This window comes from Anomaloglossus baeobatrachus, chromosome 10 (genome assembly GCF_048569485.1).
Source record: "Anomaloglossus baeobatrachus isolate aAnoBae1 chromosome 10, aAnoBae1.hap1, whole genome shotgun sequence".
NCBI classification, from domain to species: Eukaryota; Metazoa; Chordata; class Amphibia; order Anura; family Aromobatidae; genus Anomaloglossus; species Anomaloglossus baeobatrachus.
Window position 1 is genome coordinate 60,772,859 of NC_134362.1, and position 24,783 is coordinate 60,797,641.

The 24,783-nt window shown below is 41.1% G+C and overlaps 1 protein-coding gene across 2 annotated transcripts in view; it reads left to right on the plus strand.

Annotated features, from left to right (window-relative positions):
• Positions 1-24,783, plus strand: part of EPS8L2 (EPS8 signaling adaptor L2) — a 186,566-nt gene that overhangs the window by 120,974 nt on the left and 40,809 nt on the right. The window contains exons 1-2 of one of the 2 annotated variants that reach the window (XM_075326875.1): positions 4,386-4,516; positions 4,619-4,683. In XM_075326875.1, coding sequence (XP_075182990.1) covers positions 4,471-4,516; positions 4,619-4,683 — 111 coding nt within the window. In that variant the 5' untranslated portion in view covers positions 4,386-4,470. Of the gene's footprint in view, positions 1-4,385; positions 4,517-4,618; positions 4,684-24,783 lie in introns of those variants that run through there. The other variant, XM_075326874.1, reaches the window with a different exon arrangement.

The following is a 24,783-nucleotide window of genomic DNA, read 5'->3' on the forward strand; positions in this document are numbered from 1 at the left end:
AGTACATAGAGAATAATACATTTAAGCAGGTATTTTTACCCTTTGTAAATATGGTATGTACCCACCACTATAGGACTGGTTCTGCACCATGAGATAGCAGATCAGATAAGAAAATGTGCATCTGAACCAGCAATCGGGTTAACACAAAATATTGATGTTCCAAAATGTGATATTATATTTGAATAAATGTTGATTTTTTTTTTTTTTTAGTTCAAGAACAAATTGGGATTGTTCTTCATGGGAAAATATAATACATCCCCTGAAAATAAGCCCTAGCGCATCTTTCTGAGCAAAAAAATAATATAACACCCTGTCTTATTATTGGGGAAACCATCTAATAAAAAAAAGCGCTATATAATTTGTACAAGACTTCTTAAAGAGAACTTTCTTTTACCACATGTCATTTTTAGCTATTGGTGCCGATCTTTTGAATCTGGCAGGTGTTTTTTTTTGTTCCTGACATATAGCTCCCTATTCTCTGTATATAAATCTATTCATTTTAGCCAAATTGGCGTGATTCTCATGAATATTCCCATAGAGAAGAGTTGATGGTCTTGCCTACTTGGCTAATAAGACTAGATTTACATACAAAACACATACAACTGCACTCTAGAATGCTAACAATGAATAAGGAACTCTGGTATTGCATTACTGCTAAAGGAATATTTGAAAAAAGAGTTCCGTTATTCATTTTTAGCATTCTTAAATGCAGCTGTATGTATTTTGTAGTTATATTGTGTTTTCAGCTAGGGCCTGTTCACACCTGTTGGATGTGTGGGTCAGTCTTTTTGATATATTTTTAATCCATTTCTTTCTGACTGAGCACTCCGCCCTGTAGTAATCAGACTGTATCCACCCTCCATTATAGCTGGATCTTTTCTGCCCAGACATGTAGGTTTTTAACCCAGATAGAGGCATTTCATTTAGGGACCCAGTATATTGAGATGACTTTGTCGTTGGTGACCGGGCTCACACGCATTGGCCAATACATAAGCTAAATATATATATTTTTTCAAATATTCCTATAGCAGTAATGTAATACCAGAGTTCCCTTATTAATTGTTAGCATTCTAGAGTGCAGCTGTATATATTTTATAGTTATATTGTGTTTTCAGCTAACATCTGTTCACACCTGTTGGATAGGCGGGTCAGTCTTTTTGATAGATTTACATACAGAGAATTGGAGACATATTTCAAGATTGGGGAGGAGTGGAAACCAAAAACATTGACACCAGATAAGTGACAAGACCTCTTCAAATGTTTTCTACTAGGGTCCTCCAAGTAGTACATGGCATTAGTTAGGCTGAAGTCCAAATATTACTCAATTGGTCCCAGTATAAAAAAAAAAGCTAAAGAGAGTCAATTATGTTGCATAATTACAGAGAATGAACTATAATAACCTCTGTGGAATACTACCTACCCTAGCACCTCAGCAGCCTTTTAGAGGCAGCTTCTAGTACAGTGCTCCACAAATTGAGACCTACAGAACAGTATCCACATCCATGTTAATATACAGTGCAGATCACCAAACTGACATCTCTGTTGTTTAAACAGACCCTATCACCAGGTTTTGCCATCTAATGTAGAGACAGAGATTCCAGCGATGTGTCACTTACTGGGCTGCTTGTTGTAGTTTTCATAAAATCACTAATTGCAGGAGAGTATCACTAGAGAACTTGTTGTCTCATACCATTTAGTTTTTTCTGCTCTGTGTAACCCCGACCCCACCACTGATTGGCAGCTTTCTGCCTATGCACAGTGTACTGAGAAAGGTGCTAATGATTGTTGTGGGCAGTGTTATACAGAACTCTGCATTCAGAAGATCTAGTATATCTTCAGCAGATAAAGCAGGGATTTTCTCAAAACTGCAGCAAGTAGCACAATAAGTGGCACCTTGCTGGACACAGGGTCTCTGCCCCTTCATCGTGTTGATCCCAAAAGGGGAAGCAAAGATCTGAAGACAGATACTTTTAATACATAAGTCCAGCATTTCCGCAATCTATATAGTACTGTAATTTTTCTCTCCTGTTAAATCCTGTTTACACATAGCATTAGTCTACAGACCCTATAGGCCTTAGATTGTATTGTCAAAGCTGTAAAAATACATTACAGTAAGGTGATCACAATATATTAATCACTGCACGTCAATCATGCCATATAATTTACTGTCACTATATATGTCACGGGCGGAGGAGGGGACGCTGCGCTCACCCACTGCTCGGGTCCGGCTACTGCTGCTGCTGCTGCTCGGTGGTGGCTCGAGCGGTGGGTCGGATCCCGGGGATTCAAGCGGCGTTCCTTGCCCGTGAGTGAAAGGGGGTGGTTTGGTTTGGGGGTATTGTCCATGACGCCACCCACGGTTGTGGTGAGGTTAGTGACACCACCGCTGCTCTGGACGGGGATCCCGGGAGCGGTGACAGGGAGCAGCTTGGATGTTGGTTCTCCCCTCCGTGGGTAGGGGGTTGCTTGTACCGGGGCCCGGTGATGGGGTAGGGATGGTTGGCAGGCGGGTTACGGGGCCTGGTGAGGTGCAGGGTCACGGGGGCAGCGCTGTGCCGCACCGCACGGTAGTACTCACTCAGCCAGTAATTTACATGGAGTCTCTGGTCAAACAAACGGCTGGATGGACGGGTCCCACAGACGGCTGCGGTGTTTTTCCCCTGACCCCAGGTTGGTAGTGTAAGTCCTTTCCTTCACCTTCATGTACGCTCCTCCTGCACTCCGGTTTCCAGCTGGCTCCCCGGTTCGGTACAGGACGGGCCACTACCCTGTCCCGGCTACCTACGGTTCCACCAAGACTGTCTTCCCGGCTCCTGCAGACAGCCACTACCGACTGCCTGACTGGCTACACGCGGGCCCTAGGCTCCAACCTAGGCCCCAGTCTGCGTCTGCCTCTCTGCAGACCTCCTCTCTCTTCCTCTGCCTGGACTTGTCTGAGCTGGTTTTTGCCTCAGGCCAGCTAGACTCCTCGGTGGGCGTGCCTATCTGCTTGACTCCGCCCACCTGGTGTGTCTGTCTGAACCCGAAGGAAGAAATCAGGTCTCACTGGGGATGACTACTGTGAACTGCTGGGGGTGGGGGTGTGTGTGTGTGTTGTTACCTGTGGCCCCTGGCTTGTCCAGGGCACCACATATAGATTCATAAAGTTTACACCATAAGTTAAAAGGGTTGTGCGGGAGTAGAGAAACATGGCTGTTCGCTTCAAGATACAGCACTAGACCTGTGCATAGGTTGTGTCTGGTTCGGTAGCTCAGCTCCATTGAAGTGAATGCGGCTGAGCTACAATACCATTTACAGTCTGTGGACAGATTCGGCAATGTATTGAAGGAAAACAGCCAGGTGTTACAGTAAGGAAGGAATTAAAATCTTCAAGCCTGCAAAAACGTGTATGGGGGTGAGATTCCACTTTTTTGGACAAAACTGCTTGGGGGGTTTCTAAGCTGGATGGATGCTGGGAGTGTCTGCATTAACTATGCAGTTATGTATCCACTATTTGCTATTTTTTAAGAAACGCCTAAATTTATGCAAGGTATGCCCATATTTTGGAAGACTATAAAAAAGATGATTATCATTAAAATAATTTGGAGAGCTTTGGAAATCACATGCCTGTTTATTTTTTTTAATTCTCACTTGTGCTGTAGAATGAATCTCAGAAACTTTTAATTGAGGTGACAATTACTTCAACACATGTACAGTATATACAGTATATTTTATTGAATAACTGAACATTCAATATATGCAGATTAAAGTCTCAATCTGTATAGTTATTGGTTTAATAAGTACTTGTTTTATCTAGTGTACATGCTGCATTGTTTTTCTATTGTTCCTGTGGCTCTCTGTCCCCCTTCTTTCTTGTATGTAGATCTAGACTTGTTAGCCGAGTGGGAGTGATCTTCATGAAGATGCTCACAGAGAAAAGTTGAGGCATAAGCCCACTTGGCTAACAAGACTGCATCTATATACACTGGAGAGAGGGCCAAATCTCAGAAATGGAGAGGAGCATGAACAAGAAGATTCAAGAGAACAAGATCGATTATACCATTATATACTTGAGGCAAATGATAAGTTTTCTTTAATAATAATAGGGCTCATATTTGTGATGAGAGGTTTGATCAACTAGACAAAATAATTTACTATCACTTCACAGCAACATACTGGTCTCATCAAGTAAAATCCAACAGTCATAAACTTGTGTCAAACAATCATAAAACATCATAAAGTGAAAGGCCCTGCAACAAAGTGGTTAGTTAACGCCTGTCAGGAACCCAAAAGGGCGTAGCCTGCAGTCTGGGGTTAAACTACACCAAGGAGGGTTGATTGGTAGATGAAGGTGTGTTCAGATGTGATCAGGATGTTGCTTCCTGGAGAGAAGCTAGTAGACTGAGCAGTTGTCCTATTTGGACGTGCGTCTTACAATTCCGGATACAAAAGCCAAACTAAGATTTCACCAGTAGATTTCTCACGGGATCAATGAGTCAATTACAAAATGCACCATGGGGAAACCCACCGATCGGAGGTATGTCTGTGCCATTTAATCCGTCTTCAAGAAACGTCATGACTGACCTATGTGATAGGATTATACTAGTACTGTGCTATAATGATATGTCTTCCCTTACAGAACAGAGGAAAAAGTATTCCAATTCGAATGTCATCATGCATGAGACGTCTCATTACAATGTCGAGGTAAGTGATCAAACCCCTGTATGCCGGCTCAGTGATCAAACCCCTATATGCCGGCTCAGTAATCGAACCCCCGTGTGCTGACTCAGTGATCGAACCCCATGTGCTGACTCAGTGATCGAACCCCCGTGTGCTGACTCAGTGATCGAACCCCTGTATGCCGGCTCAGTGATCGAACCCTGTGTGCTGGCACTTGATTGATTTATTTCAGAGGTGTCGTACATGGGTATATACATATGTATTAGATTTTATATATATATATATATATATATTTTTTTTTTTTTGTGTGCGTATACTATATATATACTGTATATATATATATGTATATATATATACTGTGTATATATATATATATATATGTATATGTATACTGTATATATAGTATATATATATAGTATATATATATATATATATATATATATATGTATACTGTATATATATACTGCTCAAAAAAAATAAAGGGAACACTAACATACCATTCTGTTGTCTAAGTGTTCCCTTTATTTTTTTGAGCAGTATATCTAAATATAAATATATATATATATATATATAAATATATATATATATATATATAATCTCTATCTATACATACATATAGGTATATATAGTACATTTATTGTTGTGACACATAGGAGTTACTTAAAGTATGTTCTCCTGTATGGTTCAATGACTGTCATTTTGTCATTTTGAGATAGGTGTACATATAAAGGATCTGGCAATCTGTATTTAATAATATATGTGGCAATCTACGGTGTGTATATATATATATATATATATATATATAAAATGAATTTTATATTGGCGTCATGGTGGCTCCCTTATATTTTTCCATTGTACTCGATGATCCTCGAGCTTAGATTTCATTTACTGTCATGGACAATCTTTAGGTATGGTGTTGTAGTGGTAATTAGTTTATGGTGTCTTTTACATTTGATCATTAATATTTGTGCATATATATATATATATATATATATATATAGTGTATATAAAGTATATATATATATATTTATTTAATGCAGTCATATATATGTGGATGGACAATACAGTGGCCATAGACTGTCTGCATGCACCTTCGTAAAAATGGCAGCTCTATGAGTAAAGGGTGAAATGCAGGTATCTGGGATAGTGCGCGGGTCACATTTCCGTAACTCTGCCGGGCAGGGTGTGCTGCACATATGCCTGTGCAGGTTCAGCTCAAAGGTTGATTCCAGCAATGGAAAGCCACTCCTTTGAATGGTTTGTCCAAAGGTGATGAATAGACATGACCTTTGTTTAGAGGAACAAGTGAAAAAAGGTTCACAGTTACATTGACAGGAGGTTGGCAGAAGGCTCTTTCCTACAGAGCTCCTCTTATCAGAGCCATCAGAAGAGCATTTCCTAACAACGCAACCATCTACCTGAGCTGCAATAAATCACAGGCGGCTAATTGTTCCATCAGTTCATTAGCCATAACCAATAAGCCAGTGATGTCCACTGGATTATATATACTTTCGTGTATGTACGGCGAGTAATGATGTGTAATGATGTTTGCACAACTGTTATGTGCAATCCGGAGTCTTGTGGCTAATTACCTGTACATGATATACTAATTAAGAGTACGTGCACACGTTAACTATTTGGATACAGAAATTTTTGCACCATTTCTGCATCTTTTGGCAGGAAGAACTCAGCAGCAAAAATGTGCATTGTGCCTCATTTCTATGCGTTTTTGCTTGCAGTTTTGCATGTGTTTTTCACGTGCGTTTTTTACTGTTTTTCGTTGCCAATGAATGGTACAGAGATAGATAAATAGATAGATAGACAGAAATAGACATATAATTGCACAACCCATTGACATAATAAAATTGCACCCTTTGGAGCTTATTGGATAGCTTTTTATGATTAATTAAATAAATGGGGAAAAAAAACAACATGGGGTTCCCCTATTTTTGACAACCAGCAAAGGTAAACCAAACAGCTGAGGGCTGGTATTATCAGGCTGGGAAGGTCCATGGATATTTGGCCCTTCTGAGCCCAAAAATATCAGCTTGCAGCTGCCTCAGAAAAGGAACATCACATTAGATGCGCTAATTCTGGCGCTGCGCTTTTGCTCTTCCCAGTTGTGCTGGTGCAGTGGCAGTCGGGGTAATAGGAGTACTTAATTTTCTGTAGTGTGCTGGGGTGCATAAAAGATAGCGCTCACCCATGGCTAACACCCTGGGCATGTTTACAATAGCTGAGTTTGATGTCAGCTGTGTAGTATCAGCTGGCATCAAGCCCTTGTGTTAGTAATGGAAAGGGGTATATCAGTCACCCTCATTACTAACTCAGTAAGGGAAAAATACTTTATTTCAAGAAACACTCCCCCACACTTTCGCTGGTTCACCATTTTATTGAAAAAAAAAATCCATGCAGGTCCGATGTAGTGCAGGGATTCCGGCGTAGTTCACAAATGGACACCTGAAAGACATAAAAAGAGAGAAATATAAACAAGATACTGTCCTTTGGTCCAGAATTTATCAGAAAGCAAAGTTCCCAGCTCCAACATAGTCCAGCGGTTCCCACGACATTCCTCGATTACCTGGATAGAAGGCTTTTAAGCAAAACAATGATTCTCCATAGGCTATGAGAAGCATCTGCGAGATCCAGGACACCGATGAGCGGTGATGTCAATAGACTACATGCCCTAACTATACGCTGCATTAAGGAGCTTGCAGGAAATTATCCAGCTGTTGGGACAAGGAGCTACCTATCAGAACCAGACAGACTTTCCACACAGAAGGCAGACATGGTTTATTACCACCTCTGCCTTCTCAATCGCTCTATACATAGCACTTAACAAGCCCTGTGTAGACACATTAGGAAGCACTGACAGTGCTTCCTCCTCCAGACCCAGTGATCCTATGGTAGGTAGGTATAGGGAGGGAACCACAGCTGCTGGGTCCTATGAGACACAGTCTGCTCTGCAATGCAGGCATGAGGATGAATTTCCCTTGTAACGGGGGGGTAATAGCCTCAGTTATAGGGGAAATCAGCAATATAAAGAATCTATTAATATGTTAAACTACCACACACACACACACACACACACACACACAAAGGTCTTTTAATATCTTATAGGGGCAAAGTGTAAAATAAATGAAAAAAAAATTAAATATTTTTTATGAAAAGGGAGCATAATTTAAAATGTTTTCAGGGGTTCCTTGTGGTCAATACAGAAATAAAAATAGACAAGTGTTTCTGGTTATTCTTTTTATTTCCCCCTGTTATCAGCAAAATAAGAAAAAAAAGAAATATAAAAATTCCATAAAAATTAAGCTCAATGTATAGTGGAAAAAAGAGGCAAAGATTATTTGAATTATCCAAAGAAAAACACAATCAGTCATGAAAGCACATGTACATTTCAGACGCGGGGAGTGGGGTTGGGGAAGCAAAATGCCCAATTCTGAACTGGTTAATTTTATCTGTTCTGATTTTTCTGCATAATCCTATTTTAATCTACCTAGCTAAACTCCACTCTTATTCAAATATATGTTTCATTTACAAGTATTTTGGTCACAACTGATGGAAACTGTCCATTTTTTTTAATATGTCTGACAAAGAAGTGCCGCCTCCAAAAGAAGGCGCCAGCGGAGAAAAGTAAATGGACTCAGGTCCACATATACACTGACAAGCAAAAGGGTAACAATGTCCAGAACTTTGGACTTTCAGGCCCAATATCTCACCATTCACTACAGCTTTGAGTGTGAGACTACCTTCATTTTATAGTTTTGGCTATCTCATCATCTCATACATAAATTTGACTTGCAACTATTTAGCAAATAGTTATGCAGATTATTATCATGGCACTGCATTGTTACTGTTTTGCTCTTAAAAATCTAAATTTAAATATTTATTATTATTTTGTAAATCCACCTTTGGCTTTCAACACTGCCTGAATACTTCTGGGCATGCTATCAATCAGATTCAAGCATGTCCTGACCAAAACCTGATCCCAGGTCTCTTCTACAGTTAGGTCCAGAAATATTTGGACAGTGACACAAGTTTTGTTATTTTAGCTGTTTACAAAAACATGTTCAGAAATACAATTATATATATAATATGGGCTGAAAGTTCACACTCCCAGCTGCAATATGAGAGTTTTCACATCCAAATCGGAGAAAGGGTTTAGGAATCATAGCTCTGTAATGCATAGCCTCCTCTTTTTCAAGGGACCAAAAGTAATTGGACAAGGGACTCTAAGGGCTGCAATTAACTCTGAAGGCGTCTCCCTCGTTAACCTGTAATCAATGAAGTAGTTAAAAGGTCTGGGGTTGATTACAGGTGTGTGGTTTTGTATTTGGAAGCTGTTGCTGTGACCAGACAACATGCGGTCTAAGGAACTCTCAATTGAGGTGAAGCAGAACATCCTGAGGCTGAAAAAAAAGAAAAAATCCATCAGAGAGATAGCAGACATGCTTGGAGTAGCAAAATCAACAGTCGGGTACATTCTGAGAAAAAAGGAATTGACTGGTGAGCTTGGGAACTCAAAAAGGCCTGGGCGTCCACGGATGACAACAGTGGTGGATGATCGCCGCATACTTTATTTGGTGAAGAAGAACCCGTTCACAACATCAACTGAAGTCCACAACACTCTCAGTGAAGTAGGTGTATCTGTCTCTAAGTCAACAGTAAAGAGAAGACTCCATGAAAGTAAATACAAAGGGTTCACATCTAGATGCAAACCATTCATCAATTCCAAAAATAGACAGGCCAGAGTTAAATTTGCTGAAAAACACCTCATGAAGCCAGCTCAGTTCTGGAAAAGTATTCTATGGACAGATGAGACAAAGATCAACCTGTACCAGAATGATGGGAAGAAAAAAGTTTGCAGAAGAAAGGGAACGGCACATGATCCAAGGCACACCACATCCTCTGTAAAACATGGTGGAGGCAACGTGATGGCATGGGCATGCATGGCTTTCAATGGCACTGGGTCACTTGTGTTTATTGATGACATAACAGCAGACAAGAGTAGCCGGATGAATTCTGAAGTGTACCGGGATATACTTTCAGCCCAGATTCAGCCAAATGCCGCAAAGTTGATCGGACGGCGCTTCATAGTACAGATGGACAATGACCCCAAGCATACAGCCAAAGCTACCCAGGAGTTCATGAGTGAAAAAAAGTGAAACATTCTGCAATGGCCAAGTCAATCACCAGATCTTAACCCAATTGAGCATGCATTTCACTTGCTCAAATCCAGACTTAAGACGGAAAGACCCACAAACAAGCAAGACCTGAAGGCTGCAGCTGTAAAGGCCTGGCAAAGCATTAAGAAGGAGGAAACCCAGCGTTTGGTGATGTCCATGGGTTCCAGACTTAAGGCAGTGATTGCCTCCAAAGGATTCGCAACAAAATATTGAAAATAAAAATATTTTGTTTGGGTTTGGTTTATTTGTCCAATTACTTTTGACCTCCTAAAATGTGGAGTGTTTGTAAAGAAATGTGTACAATTCCTACAATTTCTATCAGATATTTTTGTTCAAAGACTTCAAATTAAACGTTACAATCTGCACTTGAATTCTGTTGTAGAGGTTTCATTTCAAATCCAAGGTAGTGGCATGCAGAGCCCAACTCGCGAAAATTGTGTCACTGTCCAAATATTTCTGGACCTAACTGTACATGTTCCCAATGTTGGTGCATACTGGTTGACCCTCTTGGGTATGTACTGTATACAGTGAACTTGACAGTTCCTTCAGTTTCTTAATCCGCTAGCCCCTTTCCCCCTAGCTTCTTTCAGACCCATTTGCACCCATAAGAGCCTCGTCTATTGACTTTCATCTTATCGCTCTAAGTCATCCATTTCCAATCTTCTACTGCCAATTTTCGTTCTTCTCTGCAAACTTGGGCCAACGCTTCTTGTGGTGATATTGAAGTCTTGGCTTCTTTGCCTTTTTTCAGGCCACCTGTAACACTCAAGTAGTGATGAGATGACAGATCTGTGAGCCAGCAACATCAGTATGCCAGACACACTTAGTGCAACCAATCCCATAGATGTACGCCCTTAGGTGAAGTGAGGTGGACTCTTGCAGAGCCCTTCCCAAGTGCCAAAAGTGAGATGGCTGGTGGCTGGGCACACCGGCCAGAGATGGGTCAAACTCACCAGTAACAATGCAAATAAAATTTGATGTTCTTTTGCCTGATGTCCTGATGAAGGGAGCTGAGTACTCCTGAAACGAGTAGACCTATGCATGAAATAAAAAGACCTTAATCATTTATATTTTTGGAGTGGTGAATAGCGCGGCATTACAACCCGTCTCCTTCTAAACCTTGAAATACAAATAAGAGCACAGTAAAAACGCCTAACAAATAAACAGATAATTTAAGGTCGAATTTAGTTAGGCAGTTGACTAGAGTGCGCCAGAACCAGAGCCAGAGAGTAACCCTAGAAACTCTCCCCTAAAAGATAAAAACCAAATCACTAAAGTCTAAAGTAGTAAAAGTGAAATAATCAGCAGAGAACAAGAGGAAAGGGTTGGTTTAATTTACCCTCAGATCACATGACACCACTGAGCTAACACCCAATCCTCACCCTCTACCCAGAGAGATGGAGAACAGGAAAAGGAAGGCAGAGGAGACAGAACCTCTCACCATACACTTGAGCTAGGAGACACAGCGTCCTAAGTTCGCTGGCAACAATCGATGCTGGGGAACTGGCATCCCGGGATCCCAGAACAGCATCAGCACTGGGAGCAACAGCTTCTTGGCTCCCCATCACACCAAGATCTGAGGCAGGGCACGGCAAAACCCCAAGGCCCCCGGAGGTGGGACCCCACCCCTCAACCAGAGAGCAACAGGCGACCACCTGCCGAAGAGTTGTAATACCGCTAGAAATACGAGAGATCGACCCACATGCAGGAAAGTGGCAAGACTGCACTCGTCCTCTCAACTGCCTAATTGTATCCCCCTCTTGAGGAGAGATTTCTACTCTCCCCACCAGGTTTGTCAGGAAACTTGAAATGAAACTCCTCAATTAGTTTAAGAGCATGGATACAACCTTTAGCTACCTATGACGTCTCCTCTGGTTTGCTATTCTTCCAATGAATTAAATATTAGGTGGAATTTCGAAGTTTCCTGGAATCAATGATCAGTTCAATTTCAAATTCCTCTTGATGATTGACCAAGACTGGACTGGGAGGAGTATGATAAACCATGGGTCTCTGGGTTTTCTTAAGGAGAGATCTATGAAAAATGTTGGGGATCCTAAAACTATCAGGAAGCTTAGCCCTAAAAGCAACTGGATTGACCACCTCTATGTTGAGAAAAGGACAAAGAAACCTTGGGGCGAGGTTAGAGCTGGGTACCTTATATTTTAAATTCCTAGTGGACAACCACACCAAAACCCAACCACCAGATTTTCAGCCACAACCTTCTGAAAGAAAGTCACTTTCCGGAGATTCCCTCCCACATACCTCTCAATCTAGTGGTGGTCTTGGAAAACCCCGGAATCTCTTCTCAACCCTTAAGGAAGTCAGGAGACATTGGATGAAATCCAAAGTTGCAAAAGAATGGGGACTAACCCAACTACTCATGATGTTTATTGTTAAAGGCAAATTTCTCCAAAGGTAAATAAGCCCCCCATTCAAGTTGTTTATGAGAACAAAAACATCTGAGATAAGCTTCCAATGACTGGTTAGTCCTCTCAGAGAGAGCATTAGACTCGGGGTGATATTCAGAGGAAAAAGACAAATTTGTCCCAATCCAAATACAAAAGACACTCCAAAACCTGAAAATAAACTGCGTACCCCGACCAGACACAATGTGAACAGGAACACCATGCAACCTAAGCACATTATTAATAAACACATTTACAATTCTCATGAGATGAGGGCAACCGAGAAAGCAGGATAAGATGACACTGGCAGGAGAAACGATCAACAATAACCCAGATAAAAGTCATACATTCAGAGAAAGGGAGGTCAATAATGAAATCCATAGAGAGACATGAATCCGTATAACTAATCATATGCTAAATAGTTGCAAGTCAAATTTATGTATGAGATAGACAAGATGATTGTCTATAAAATGAGGGTAATCTCAGACTCAAAGCTGTAGTGGATGGTGAGATATGGAGACTGAAAGCCAAAAGTTCAAAACATTGTTACCCTTTTGCTTTTCACTGTATTTAAGTTTTGCCCTCTACAACAACAGTGTATAGGGTAGTGACCGATGTAATTATTCAGCAAAATGCTTTATGGTGTCTCCAGTTAGGTCCTAGGATTATGATTCCATGTTGGTGGAAAAAATGTTAATAACTTTCTCTCTGTCTTGTATTCATAAAGACCCAATTATGTGCAGGTCAATGTGCAGCCTACGGCCTTGGCTTCCATGCCCATTATATTATCTTGCACTCTTTTTGGAGATGTATCATTGGAGAAAGAATTGTTTCATATTGTAATAAGCAAGATAAGAGCAGCACAAAATCACGGGACTCTTCTGTTATCAGCTATAAATGTGATATTTTGTGGTTGTCAAATAATTTGGAAGTGCTACTCTAATATCAGCTGATCTGCGTATGGAGATAAATTATAAAGCTGTGTTTCCCTTGTGGCTGCTATAAAATCATGAATAGGACGGTTCATACTAGAGGAATTCTTATGAAAGATGAATGGGTGACTGCAGGCTTATTCTTGGTTGCTTTAAAGGGAAAGGAAGGAAGGGTAGGACGAATGGAAGGAGGGAAGGATAGGATGAAAGGAAGGAAGGATAGGACGAAAGGAAGGAAGGAAGGAATGATAGGACAAGAGGAAGGAAGGAAGGATAGGACGGAAGGAAGGATAATATGAAAGGAAGGAAGGAAGGAATGATAGGACGAATGGAAGGAAGGATAGGACGGAAGGAAGGATAGGATGAAAGGAAGGAAGGAAGGAATGATAGGACGAAAGGAAGGATAGGACGAAAGGAAGAAAGGATAGGACGAAAGGAAGGAAGGATAGGACGAATGGAAGGAAGGATATGACAAAAGGAAGGGAGAAAGGAATGATAGGACGAAAGGAAGGAAGGATAGGACGAATGGAAAGAAAGATAGGACGAAAGGAAGGAAGGATTGGACGAAAGGAAGGAAGGATAGGACGAAAGGAAGGAAGGAAGGATAGGATGAAAGGAAAGATAGGATGAATGGAAGGAAGGATAGGACAAAAGGAAGGAAGGAAGGAAGGATAGGATGAATGGAAGGAAGGATAGGACAAAAGGAAGGAAGGAATGATAGGTCGAAAGGAAGGAAAAAAGGATAGGACGAAAGGAAGGAAAAAATGATAGGACGAAAGGAAGGATAGGACAAACCGAAGGAAGGATAGGACGAAAGTCTAGGAAGCATAAAAGAAAGAGGCAGGACAAGAGTCAAGAAAGAAAAAAGGGAAGGAAGGAAAGTTAGGACAAAAGGCAAGGAAAGGAAAAAGAAAGAGGCAGGGCCATAGGCAAGGAAAGAAAGTAGATAGAGAGGCAGGGCGAAAGGCAAGGAAGGAAAAAAGGAAGGATGGTGGGGAAGGAAGGAAAAAAGAAAGGAAAAAAGCGAGAAAGGAAGAAAGAGAAGGGAAAAATAAATGATAAAAAAGTAAAAGAAGGAAAAAAAGAGGAACGAAACAAGAAAGAAAAAATGAAAGAGGACAGGAGAGGAAGAAACATAGAAATGACGAACGAGAGGATGCAATAGAGAAATAAAGTAAGAAAGAAAAAAAATTAAAAATTAAGTCCTTAATACTGTAAATTTGAAAGTCACACTAGATTTGTCTATCAAAGTAATTATTCTAAAACATCAAATGGCCGTCACCTTGTTACACAGACGGAAACCTGTCCTACCAACGTTAGGACTACAGAATGAGTGCAGTTGCAATTTCCGCTGCTGTGACCTGGAGATTATTTATACCACATTCTGTCAAAGTGTGTAAAGTTAGTGCAAATCAAGCCCACCAATAACCAATATTGGTTATTATTCACACCAGGTTGATTAATCAATATTAAAGTCACAGATACCGGGGGGAAGAACAGATAAATGGATTTCACATGAAAAATGGATTCTTTGCAAGACTAAAAAAGTCCTGCATGCTGCATTTTTCCTTCTGTTTTAAAAGCTGTTAAAAAGCGGAACCCAAACGGACCCCATAATAATCAATGGGCACCTCTGATTCCGTTTGCATCAGATGGATTTGTCTTGCATATGATATGAATCACTGATTAGTGACGCGGCCGATGGACGAGCTCCTGTAGAGCGTTTCGCCTCCACTCTACTGTTGTGCTGTCTTCATTCCGCCTCTTATGTGTCGGTGGTGAGCTCCTGACCGTACCTGTCTGTACATTAGCTGTATATTGATATCTATGATGAATACCAGACCTGATTATGTAGCAAAAAAAATCTATTTTCACGGCGAAACGTTGATTTTATTTATTGCCATGATTATGATCAGGTTTCCTTTCTAAATCAGGTTAGTCGCATTACAGGCTTAAGAAAATATGTATTTACAATCAAAGGTAAAATATGAAGAATGTGAGTGAGATAACCTCAATCAATATAAACACTGTATATACATCAGCGGAGGGAAGAAAAAGAGCAGAGGTCACCACTAATGCACCGCTATAATCAATGGGGAGATTACCCGTGATTGCCATGTGGCCAAATAACAACAAAACTATAACCAGGGAGAATGCAAACTAGTTTTTACTTATAGATTCACCTGTTTCACCATCGCATGTTCTATTATGGAGGAATCTCACCTCCAAACATTACACCTGTAGAGACCCCATACACATGGTTGCACTTTGTTGCACTTGCACTATGCTGCAGGGTAGCAGCGGCTTACCGCGATCTTTGGCCTCCCAACCTGTCTCGCAGCCCCAGCCTAGAAGTAATATTTTTAACGACATATATAAACAAGTTAATTATTCACCATTACGTTGATGTCATCACAAATGAAATTATATTATATGTGGAAAAACACTCCTGCATGTAACAGGCTGAAACTGAACAGAAAACATGTCAACTATACAACATATGGATTACCTCCAGTACGAGGAACACGTCACAGGTCAGCTTACATATGGAGGTTATCGACTGTTAGATTTTTTTTCTAGTTTCTTTTTAAAGGTAAACAGCCCCTTCAGAGAGGAAGAGGACATAAACTTTAGTGCCCTTTATTGGAGGTAGCAATGACTTAAGCCTGCTTTACACCTTTCAATTAATCATACGATATTGTATGCGATGTGACCCGCCCCCATCGTATGTGCGGCACGTTCAATTTGTTGACCGTGTCGCACAAACGATTAATTGCCGTCACACGTACTTACCCTTCCATACGACCTCGATGTGCGCGGCGAACATCCACTTCCTGAAGTGAGAGGGACGTTCGGCGTCACAGCGACGTCACAATGCGGCCGGCCAATTGAAGCAGAGGGGCGGAGATGAGCGGGACGTAAACATCCCGCCCACTTCCTTCCTTCCGCATAGCCAGCAGGACGCAGGTAAGATCTGTTCATCGTTCCAGGGGTGTCACACACTGCGATGTGTGCTGCCTCGGGAACATTGAACAACCCGACGTGCAATTTTTAGCAAATGAACGACGTGTATGCGATGAACGGTTTTACGTGCAATCGCACGTAGCTGTCACATGCTACAACACCACTAACAATGCCGGATGTGCGTCACTTACGACGTGACCCCGCCGACACATCGTTAGATATGTTGTAGCGTGTAAAGCCCGCTTAAGGATAAAAAGCCAAACCAGAACCTCCATTTGCACACACGTACAAAGCAGGAATTCTGATTTGATTGGGTGAGAGGCCTCTGACAGGCAGAGCATAACCTCAAAAAAACATGAATACCTAAGTCCATATTAATATAGTAATCTCATGAAGAATCACCAAAAATTGAATTATATACCTAAAAAGACCTTCATACTCAAGAATATATTCTAAAGACCATGATAGTTCAATGCAATATATGTATATTTTTTATTGTACCTTACTCGTCCTGGGCACCCTATATGTGCACATGCAGTGCATACTCTGATTACAGCCTTTTTCATCCTAAATGCTGATGGCTGCTATTGGTTAAAGCTGAACTTGAATATCATGGGGTTGGATTTTTTGCCACATAATCATGTCTATATGAAGTGACCACGGGCCATTTTATGTACAAATTGAGGCATTTTTATGAACCTGTGGTCTGTAAAGACCAATTATTTTTCTCTTGAATAGAGGCATTTATTTAACCCCATTTGGGATTATTATTGCATGCTGTCATAGAATTTGGATTGTAATCATGCTTTTTTCTATTTACAATCATGTTGCACATGTATATAACCATATAATCATGTCGTGCTCAGACCTGGTATGTTAAACACGCGCCCCCCTGCGGTTTTTACTAAATATTTTTAATTGCATAGTCTGTGTTTCTGCCTGCCCTTTTTTGTACCCCCAGAGAAATTTTGTATAAATTTTGTATGAATTGAAAAATAAAAATATACATATATTGCATTGAACTATCATGGTCTTTAGAATATATTCTTGAGTATGAAGGTCTTTTTAGGTATATAGAGCATAACCTTATACTGGAAAATCGACGAATTTTACCTAAAGCAATAGCAGACATCATGGGGATTTCCCATGAACGTGTTTGTGTCATTATCCATGAACATTTGGACATGAGGAAGCGATCTGCAAAGTGGGTCCCCAAATGTTTGACAACAGATCAGAGAAGCATGCACGTCTCGGTCCATTTGTCAATGTTTCCGGACTGATAAGAACTTCCTGGATCGACTGGTTACTATGTATGAGACCTGGATTTATTTGTATGACCCTGAAAACAAAGAGCAGTCAAAAGAGTGGAGGCACAGTGGTTCTCCTCATCCAAAGAAGTTCAGGATGCAAAAATCAGCCACTAAAGTGATGGAGTCTGGGATAAGGAGGGCGTGCTGCTAGTGGACTTCCTTAAAAAGGGTTCCACCATCAATGCAAGGTATTACATTGAACGTTTGGACCAATTGAAGGCAGTCCTGAAGGCCAAAAGGTGCGACAAGCTGTCCAAAGGAATCTTGTTCCTGCAAGACAACGCCTCCGCTCACACTGCACAAGCGACCACAGCAAAACTGGCAGAGCTGGGCTTCCAGCTGGATGACCACCCACCTTATTCAGCAGATCTAGCTGCCTCCGACCATCATCTGTTTCCAAACGTGAAAAAACACCTCAAGGGTACCAAATTTCACACCATTTCTGATGCCTTGGCTGGTACGTATGCCTGCTTTGAGGCACCACTGAAATCCTTCTTTTTGCTAGGCTTACAGAACTTGAAATACTGATGTAAGATGTGTGTTGACACACAGTATGTAGAATAAATGTAAAGTTTTATCATGCTATCTTGTTTCTTTCTGAGTAAAGCCAAAGACTTAGCAGCAGCACCTCAAATATGTTCCCCTGTAAATTTAAATATGCAAATAGCCTCTTCAGAAAGGAAGAGGACTAGAACTCTAGGTCCATCTATTTGAAGACGCAATCCTAAAAGTCAATATCGACCCTTTGGTGAGCCTTGCCACATGACCTAGGATAAAAAGCCAAACCAGAACTTTAGTTTACAGACACATGCAAAGCAGGAGTTCTGATTTGACTCTGTGAGAGACCTCTGACAGGTAGTGTAAGGCAGAAATGTTTTCTCCTTTTGGATAGTGCCAACCCAGTGTAAGGAGACTTACAGGCCTTGCAATGCACCTCTGTAAATTTAAATCTGCAAATAGCCTCTTCTGAAATGAAAGGGACTAGTACTCTAGTGCTACTTATTTGATTAAGCAATCCTAAAGGTTATTATTATTGACCCTTTAACGAGGCTGGCCACATGACTTAGAATAAGAAACCAGACAGATATATGCAGGTAGCCTCTTTAGAGAGGAAGAGGACTCTGTCTGGTTTCTTATTTTACAGGTATGTCATGTGGCAAGCCTCATTTAATGGTCAATGTTAACTTTTAGGATTGCTTCTTCAAATAGGTGGCTCTAGAGCTCTAGTCCTCTTCCTTTCTGAAGAGGCTATTTGAATATTTAAATTAACAGAGGTGCATTGCATGGCCTATGTCTCCTTACGCTGGGTTTGCACTATCCAAATGGAGAAAACGTTTCTATTTTACACTGTCTGTCAGAGGTCTCTCACCCAGTCAAATCAGAACTCCTGCTTGCATGTGTTTGCAAATGGAGGTTCTGGTTTGGCTTTATCCTAGGTCATGTGGCAAGGCTCATCAAAGGGTCAATACTGACTTTTAGGATTGATACGTCCAATAAGGGGCAATAAAGTTGCCGTCCTCTTCCTTTCTGAAGGGCCTGTTTGAATTACCATTTAGACAACCTGCAGTTTATATGGTTTCTTGTAAACATAACAGTACAACCAGGACATAACAATCTTCTATACAAAGTTTTTCTGTACAGCGGCGCAACTTGAAGCTTGTTAGCTCCTGTGCAAAATCTGAAAAAGAGCCTATAACATCTATAACAGTTATTTAATGCTATTAGTATTCTCATATGGGCTAAAAGAGCCTTTTGGGCACATTTAGGCTCCATGGCCCAGGTGCGACTGCATCCCCTGCACCCACTAGAATTATTTCCCTCTCTAGTGATAAGTAGTTATACATCATGACACTATTGTTAATGGTATTGAAGTCTTCAATACCAATAACGGTGTAAAATAAAAAAAAAAGAATCAGCTAAATAAAAGAGGGAGGGATTCTTTACAGTAAGAGCAGTTAAAATAGGAAATGCCCTATTAAAACAGATAAAAATAGATTATTTGACCAACAGAATTAATCTTAATGTTCACTCAGGATTGCAACCATAAAACACATATTGTACAATAAGGAAAACCATAAAAAGTTTAATTGGATCTTAATAAAACTTAGCTATACTATAATAAAACTCTGCTTTCAGATTTTGTTTTTTAGTTTGCGTTCCTTAAAGGGGTTGTCCACTATTTGTACAACCCCTTCTCATTGCCCTTGTTCGCGCCGGAAAAATAAATAAGCCTATACTCCTCTACGGTGTGGACGCGGTTCCAGCGATGTCTGAAGTCGCGATCCCGGGACCCATGTGACAGTGTTATAACACACTGTAATGCTAGGTGCCAAGGATGGCGCTGCGGCGAGCAAAAGTGGATCCACTGGACCACAGGGAGACCCCAGGCCTACTCTTTAGTGGGGTAAAGACCAGAACTGTGGCAGCTGACCTCCAGGGCAGGGACTGACACAGCAGAGTCACTAGAAAGGCAGATGGCACGGCCAGGACGGACAGAGTAACTAGTGCAAACAGGGCAGGACGGGCTGGAACAGGATGGGACAACTAGCTAGACAGATTACAAAACACTAATCAAGGGTGTTGAACAGGCCCCTCCCTTAGTGGGAGTATGCCTCAAATACCTAGTACCTCTTACCGGTAGGCTGAGAGGCACTTCCTAGGAGTGGCGTGCTGGCACTTCAAAGAAGGGCAGCAGTGCACGTGCACGCCCTAGGAGCACTCTCAGAAAACCTATGACGAGCGCACAGGCCCCGAGAGAGGGAAGGAGGGGACCACAGGGACGCCAGACAGTGTGGAGAGAGCCAGCCGCGGCGGTGGGTGAGAGTGCCTCCTAGCGGGAGGATCACCAAGGAGCGCAGGGACGCCAGCATTGCACATGCAGGCCCTGAGACCAATCAATGCCAGCTCCCTTGACCCCACCTTCGGACATTTAAGCAGGACGTCAGTGCAGCACTCACATCCTGCTCAGATGTCCGAAGGGAGACAGACACCGGTCACTGATTGGTCGCGGGGCTCGTGTGTCATAACAATGTCATGTGGGCCCAGGAACGTAACTTCAGACAGACATCGCTGGAACCGCGGCCGCACTGGAGGTGAGTATAGGCTTAATTTTTTTTACAGAGGTGAACAAGGGGAATGAGAAGGGTTTGTCCAAGTAGTGGACATCACCTTTAAGTTCAAAAAGCTGATGCAAAATGGAACAATTTTACATCCAAGTAACATCCCTTTTTCTACATACAAAGTTTAAAATGTCTAGATCAAATATAGTTTCCTAGGTTAATAATAACAATGTATCCATAACAATCGGGTACAATATGGATTATTGATTTACATTGGTCATCCGTATAATAAGCCTTTCTGACTGAGCCCTTCCAGGGTATAATTTGGGGAATCTTTGGCTCTTATGTACTGGACTCTGGGTTGAGGATTATTTGCTTTTTTAACAAACTCAGATGCAGCATCTGTGTAAACAGGACCAAACACTTTTGGACTTTAGTTTAGTTTGCATTGCAAAGCTTTAGGAAATTACCAGGGATTAAAACGGAAGGTTGGACAGTTTTTACTTATACAGGCTGCCTCAAAAGTAAGGAAACACTCAAATAAAATGAAAATGATTTGCCAGTGACCTAATATTAAGCACAACTGGTGGGGAGAAGACGAATCCAATAAGGCTTTGTTACCAACAGGGCAGCCATTGTTGGATGCAACACCTATTTTTAAAATTTGAAGGCAGGTGTATGTCCCCTCACACTGATAATCAGCTTCATGTTAAAGTAACCTTTTGTTTGTACCCATATGGTTTTTCTTTTATATGAGTGAGGTAAAGGTAAGGATTGCGGGGGATAGGGGCTCCTTCATGCGAAGAGCTATCCCTAACCTAAGGGTTACTCTTAATGGTGGAGATGCCTGAGTCCCATTCCTGGATATGCTCCTGACCACACCCTCCCAGTGTGATGGAAAACAGATAAAGACAGACAGGGAGAAAAAAAGCTTCTAAAACACTGAACACACACAGAAATAGATAATGAGCGTCTCAGTAGTAAAGCAAGAGCAGGAAGGTAACAACAAAAAGTCAACAAGGGTTAACACCACTACCGCACTAAGCAACAAGTGTAACAACCACCAAATAGTCTGGATCACAACACCTCACCAGACCAGCTAAGATAAACTTTAGCTGGCATAGGTGAAAGGGTCTAGCTAGCATATATAGGAGGGGAGCAGATATTATTGGCTTCCCTACAATATCTGATCAAAGGAGACTAACAAGTAGCCTAGCAGAGATTAACTCTTGCTAGCCTGCCTATGAAATAGCATTCTGCAGGTCGAAGCCTGAGCCTGACTGCATTGATCACAGACACCAGAGAAGTTATCAGGTGGAGTGTCAGAATCTGTAGACTGACTAAAACCCAACGCCACCATGATGGCAAAGTTTGTAAAAATCTCTGTGTGACATAAAGATGGCATCAGCCTCAGCAGAGCGTGTTGAATGTAGAACATATCATTGCACAAGAGTTCAAGCAACGCCACCCAAATAGGACTCCCATTACCCACAGAGCACTGGCCAAACATCTTGCCAAATCCAAAGAAATCTTTACGGCCTTATCAACAGCCATCACTGTTCTGTGCTCATTCAGTAAGCACCTGCAACACAACTCTCTTTATCGATCTCTGGATTGTGGGGACAACCATAGCTCAATTCATCAAGACTATCCATAAGTAGCACCCTTACAAAAAAAATAAAGAAACAGCAACACCTGATTGAGACGCTGTAGCCCAATGGGTGACGCAGCAACGTCCGATAAAGGCGACGTTTCCTTTCAGAATATTCTGGTTGCAGGATGGCAGCCAGTTAATGAGCTCAGTGGCTCTAAGCAGGGTGTTACTTCTACACTTCTGCAGCCAGTAAATGACACTGTGAGCATAAAAGGTGGACCTGGGGATGGTGAGTAAAACACAGTTTGTTTTTATAACTTGATGGCGAGGATTTTTTAAAAGGTGACAGCCCCAATAAATCTAATTTTCTCTATCAGATGCTGTTCAATTTTACAAAAATAAAAAAAACGTCCAACTAGGATATTCACCAGCACTAAGAAAAAAAAACTTAAAAGAAAAATATATGCAATGTGCATATAGTTAAAAATAATCCAATTAGCTTGCACATTTTGGGTTAAAAAAAAAAACCTAATTAGCCATGATTAGGGTTTTATTTAACCTGAAACGCATAAACTAACTGGATTATTTTTCACTATATGAATATTGCATATATTTTTTTTTATCCTATGCTATTAAAAGTTACGTTTCCCCACATCTTCTTATCCCTTCATATTTTTGGAGCTGCAGAAAATCCAATTTGGACTTTTTTGTGTAGCAACTTGACCAGTGCACACTCTGTGAACCACACGCAGACTATAGACCGTCTATCCTGAAAGTCTTACTTGGGATATCCACCATTGTTGTTATTTTTCATTTTTTTTTTGCTGTTTATTTATGGAAAGAATTTTAGCAGCTGCACTCTTGGTAATGGGTTGCCTATATGGGTGGTTTCGGTTGAAAGTTTTTATGATGTGCTTCATTCACCAGAAATGAATAGAGATGAGTGGACTCGTTGAGGTGTAGGTTGGCGGTTCAGCCGGACTTTAAGTAAAGTTCAGTTTGGGACTCGAACTTGACCTGAACCCCAATGGAAGTCATTAATTGGGCAGTCCTGGTCTCCGCTCACATACAGCCATAAACATAGCACTTTACGGTTTGGGTTCGCTCATCTCTAGAGATGAGGATTATCTCAACATATTATGCTTGGGATTATGCCATCTTTCATGTCACACATACAGAAGAAAAATCACTGTTTTAACTTAACATAAAGTGCACAATAGTTTTTCTGGTGAAATTTCCTACCAGTTTGATGGGTCATACCCCTGCCTTCCCATTTGGAAAATTGAAGGGGAATCCAAGCTGGAAAATGTAAGATGGCCATCAGGTTGGTGGCATGGCATAACTGGAATACCCTTCTCCTACACTTTGTGATTAAAATTAAATTACTGTCTTACAAAATATTTTCCGTTTATGGTTTCTTTAGGCACCGCTCACATCAGCGGTGTTTTGCCGGAAAGCCAGGTCCGGCACAAATGTGTGTTTAGTTCCATTTATATACAATGGAAGCGCGGCAACATTCGGTCACATGCGGTTGTGTGTGTCGTACACAACCGCATGTGACCACATGGTGCCGCGCTTCCATTGTAAATGAATGGAACTGAAACGCATTTGTGCCAGATCCTACTTTCCGGCAAAACACCGCTGATGTGAAGCGAACTTTAGGTTTAAGACACTATAGTTTACCATTATCCAAATAATCCTCTAATGTGCGATTAATACTACTATCACATAAAATAATATTACAATATTTCTGAATGATCCTATACTATTAATCTTGCAATCTCCAGTTCCCACTAGTTTTTTTATATAGAATTCCAAACTTTTAATTTTAATTGCCAAGAAAAAACCCTTTTAAAACCAATAACTTGATTAATAACTACAAAATCACACACCAAAAACCAGTGTATAAAAGCATAGTAATGCACACAAAAAATGGAAAAAAGGACCCAGGGCAGATTCCCTAACGAATCGCTACCTAACTGCGGAGGTTGTCACCCTAATGCGACGATATGATGCCCCCGGTCAAACCACATACTAGACCACTAATACGTGTTGCTATTCTAGGTGTAGGGCATACAAATTATAGATGGTGAATACTGGAATGGCCTATAATTTAGCAATATCGCAAGCTTTTAATTTGCACAGTCCGGGGTCCTAGGATCTAAAAGAGACGGAACATAAAAAGTGAGTTGTATCTGTGTGAATATGAGCGTTGTAGGCAGAACAAGCCATCTTGGATTGGTCACTCATCGTTAAGTCTCAATTCTGCAAATGAAAACAGAAAACTGAAAGGACCTAAAGGTGTCATGTAAGAAGACATCAAGGTTATAAGCGGCAAATGGTGGGAAATGCTGCATTGTCGTGATTTGCCAATTTGGCCAAAAAAATTTGCAACTGCATACAAAAGTGTAACGGTAATGTAAATTTAAAGCATTTTGTACAAATGCAGAAAAAAAATTGGCCATGTTATATCAGCTGTGAAAGGGCAGCTCAAGAGGGCACATAAGGCATAGAGTAGGATAATCGCTCGGACAGAATTCAGGTAATTGTGCCCTGCAATTAATTTTTCCCTTTAAAAAAATAGTTAACAGAGTAAACAAACCTTATTTGTATCATGAAAGTTTGTCTAAAGCGGGCTTTACACGCTACGACATCGCTAATGCGGAGT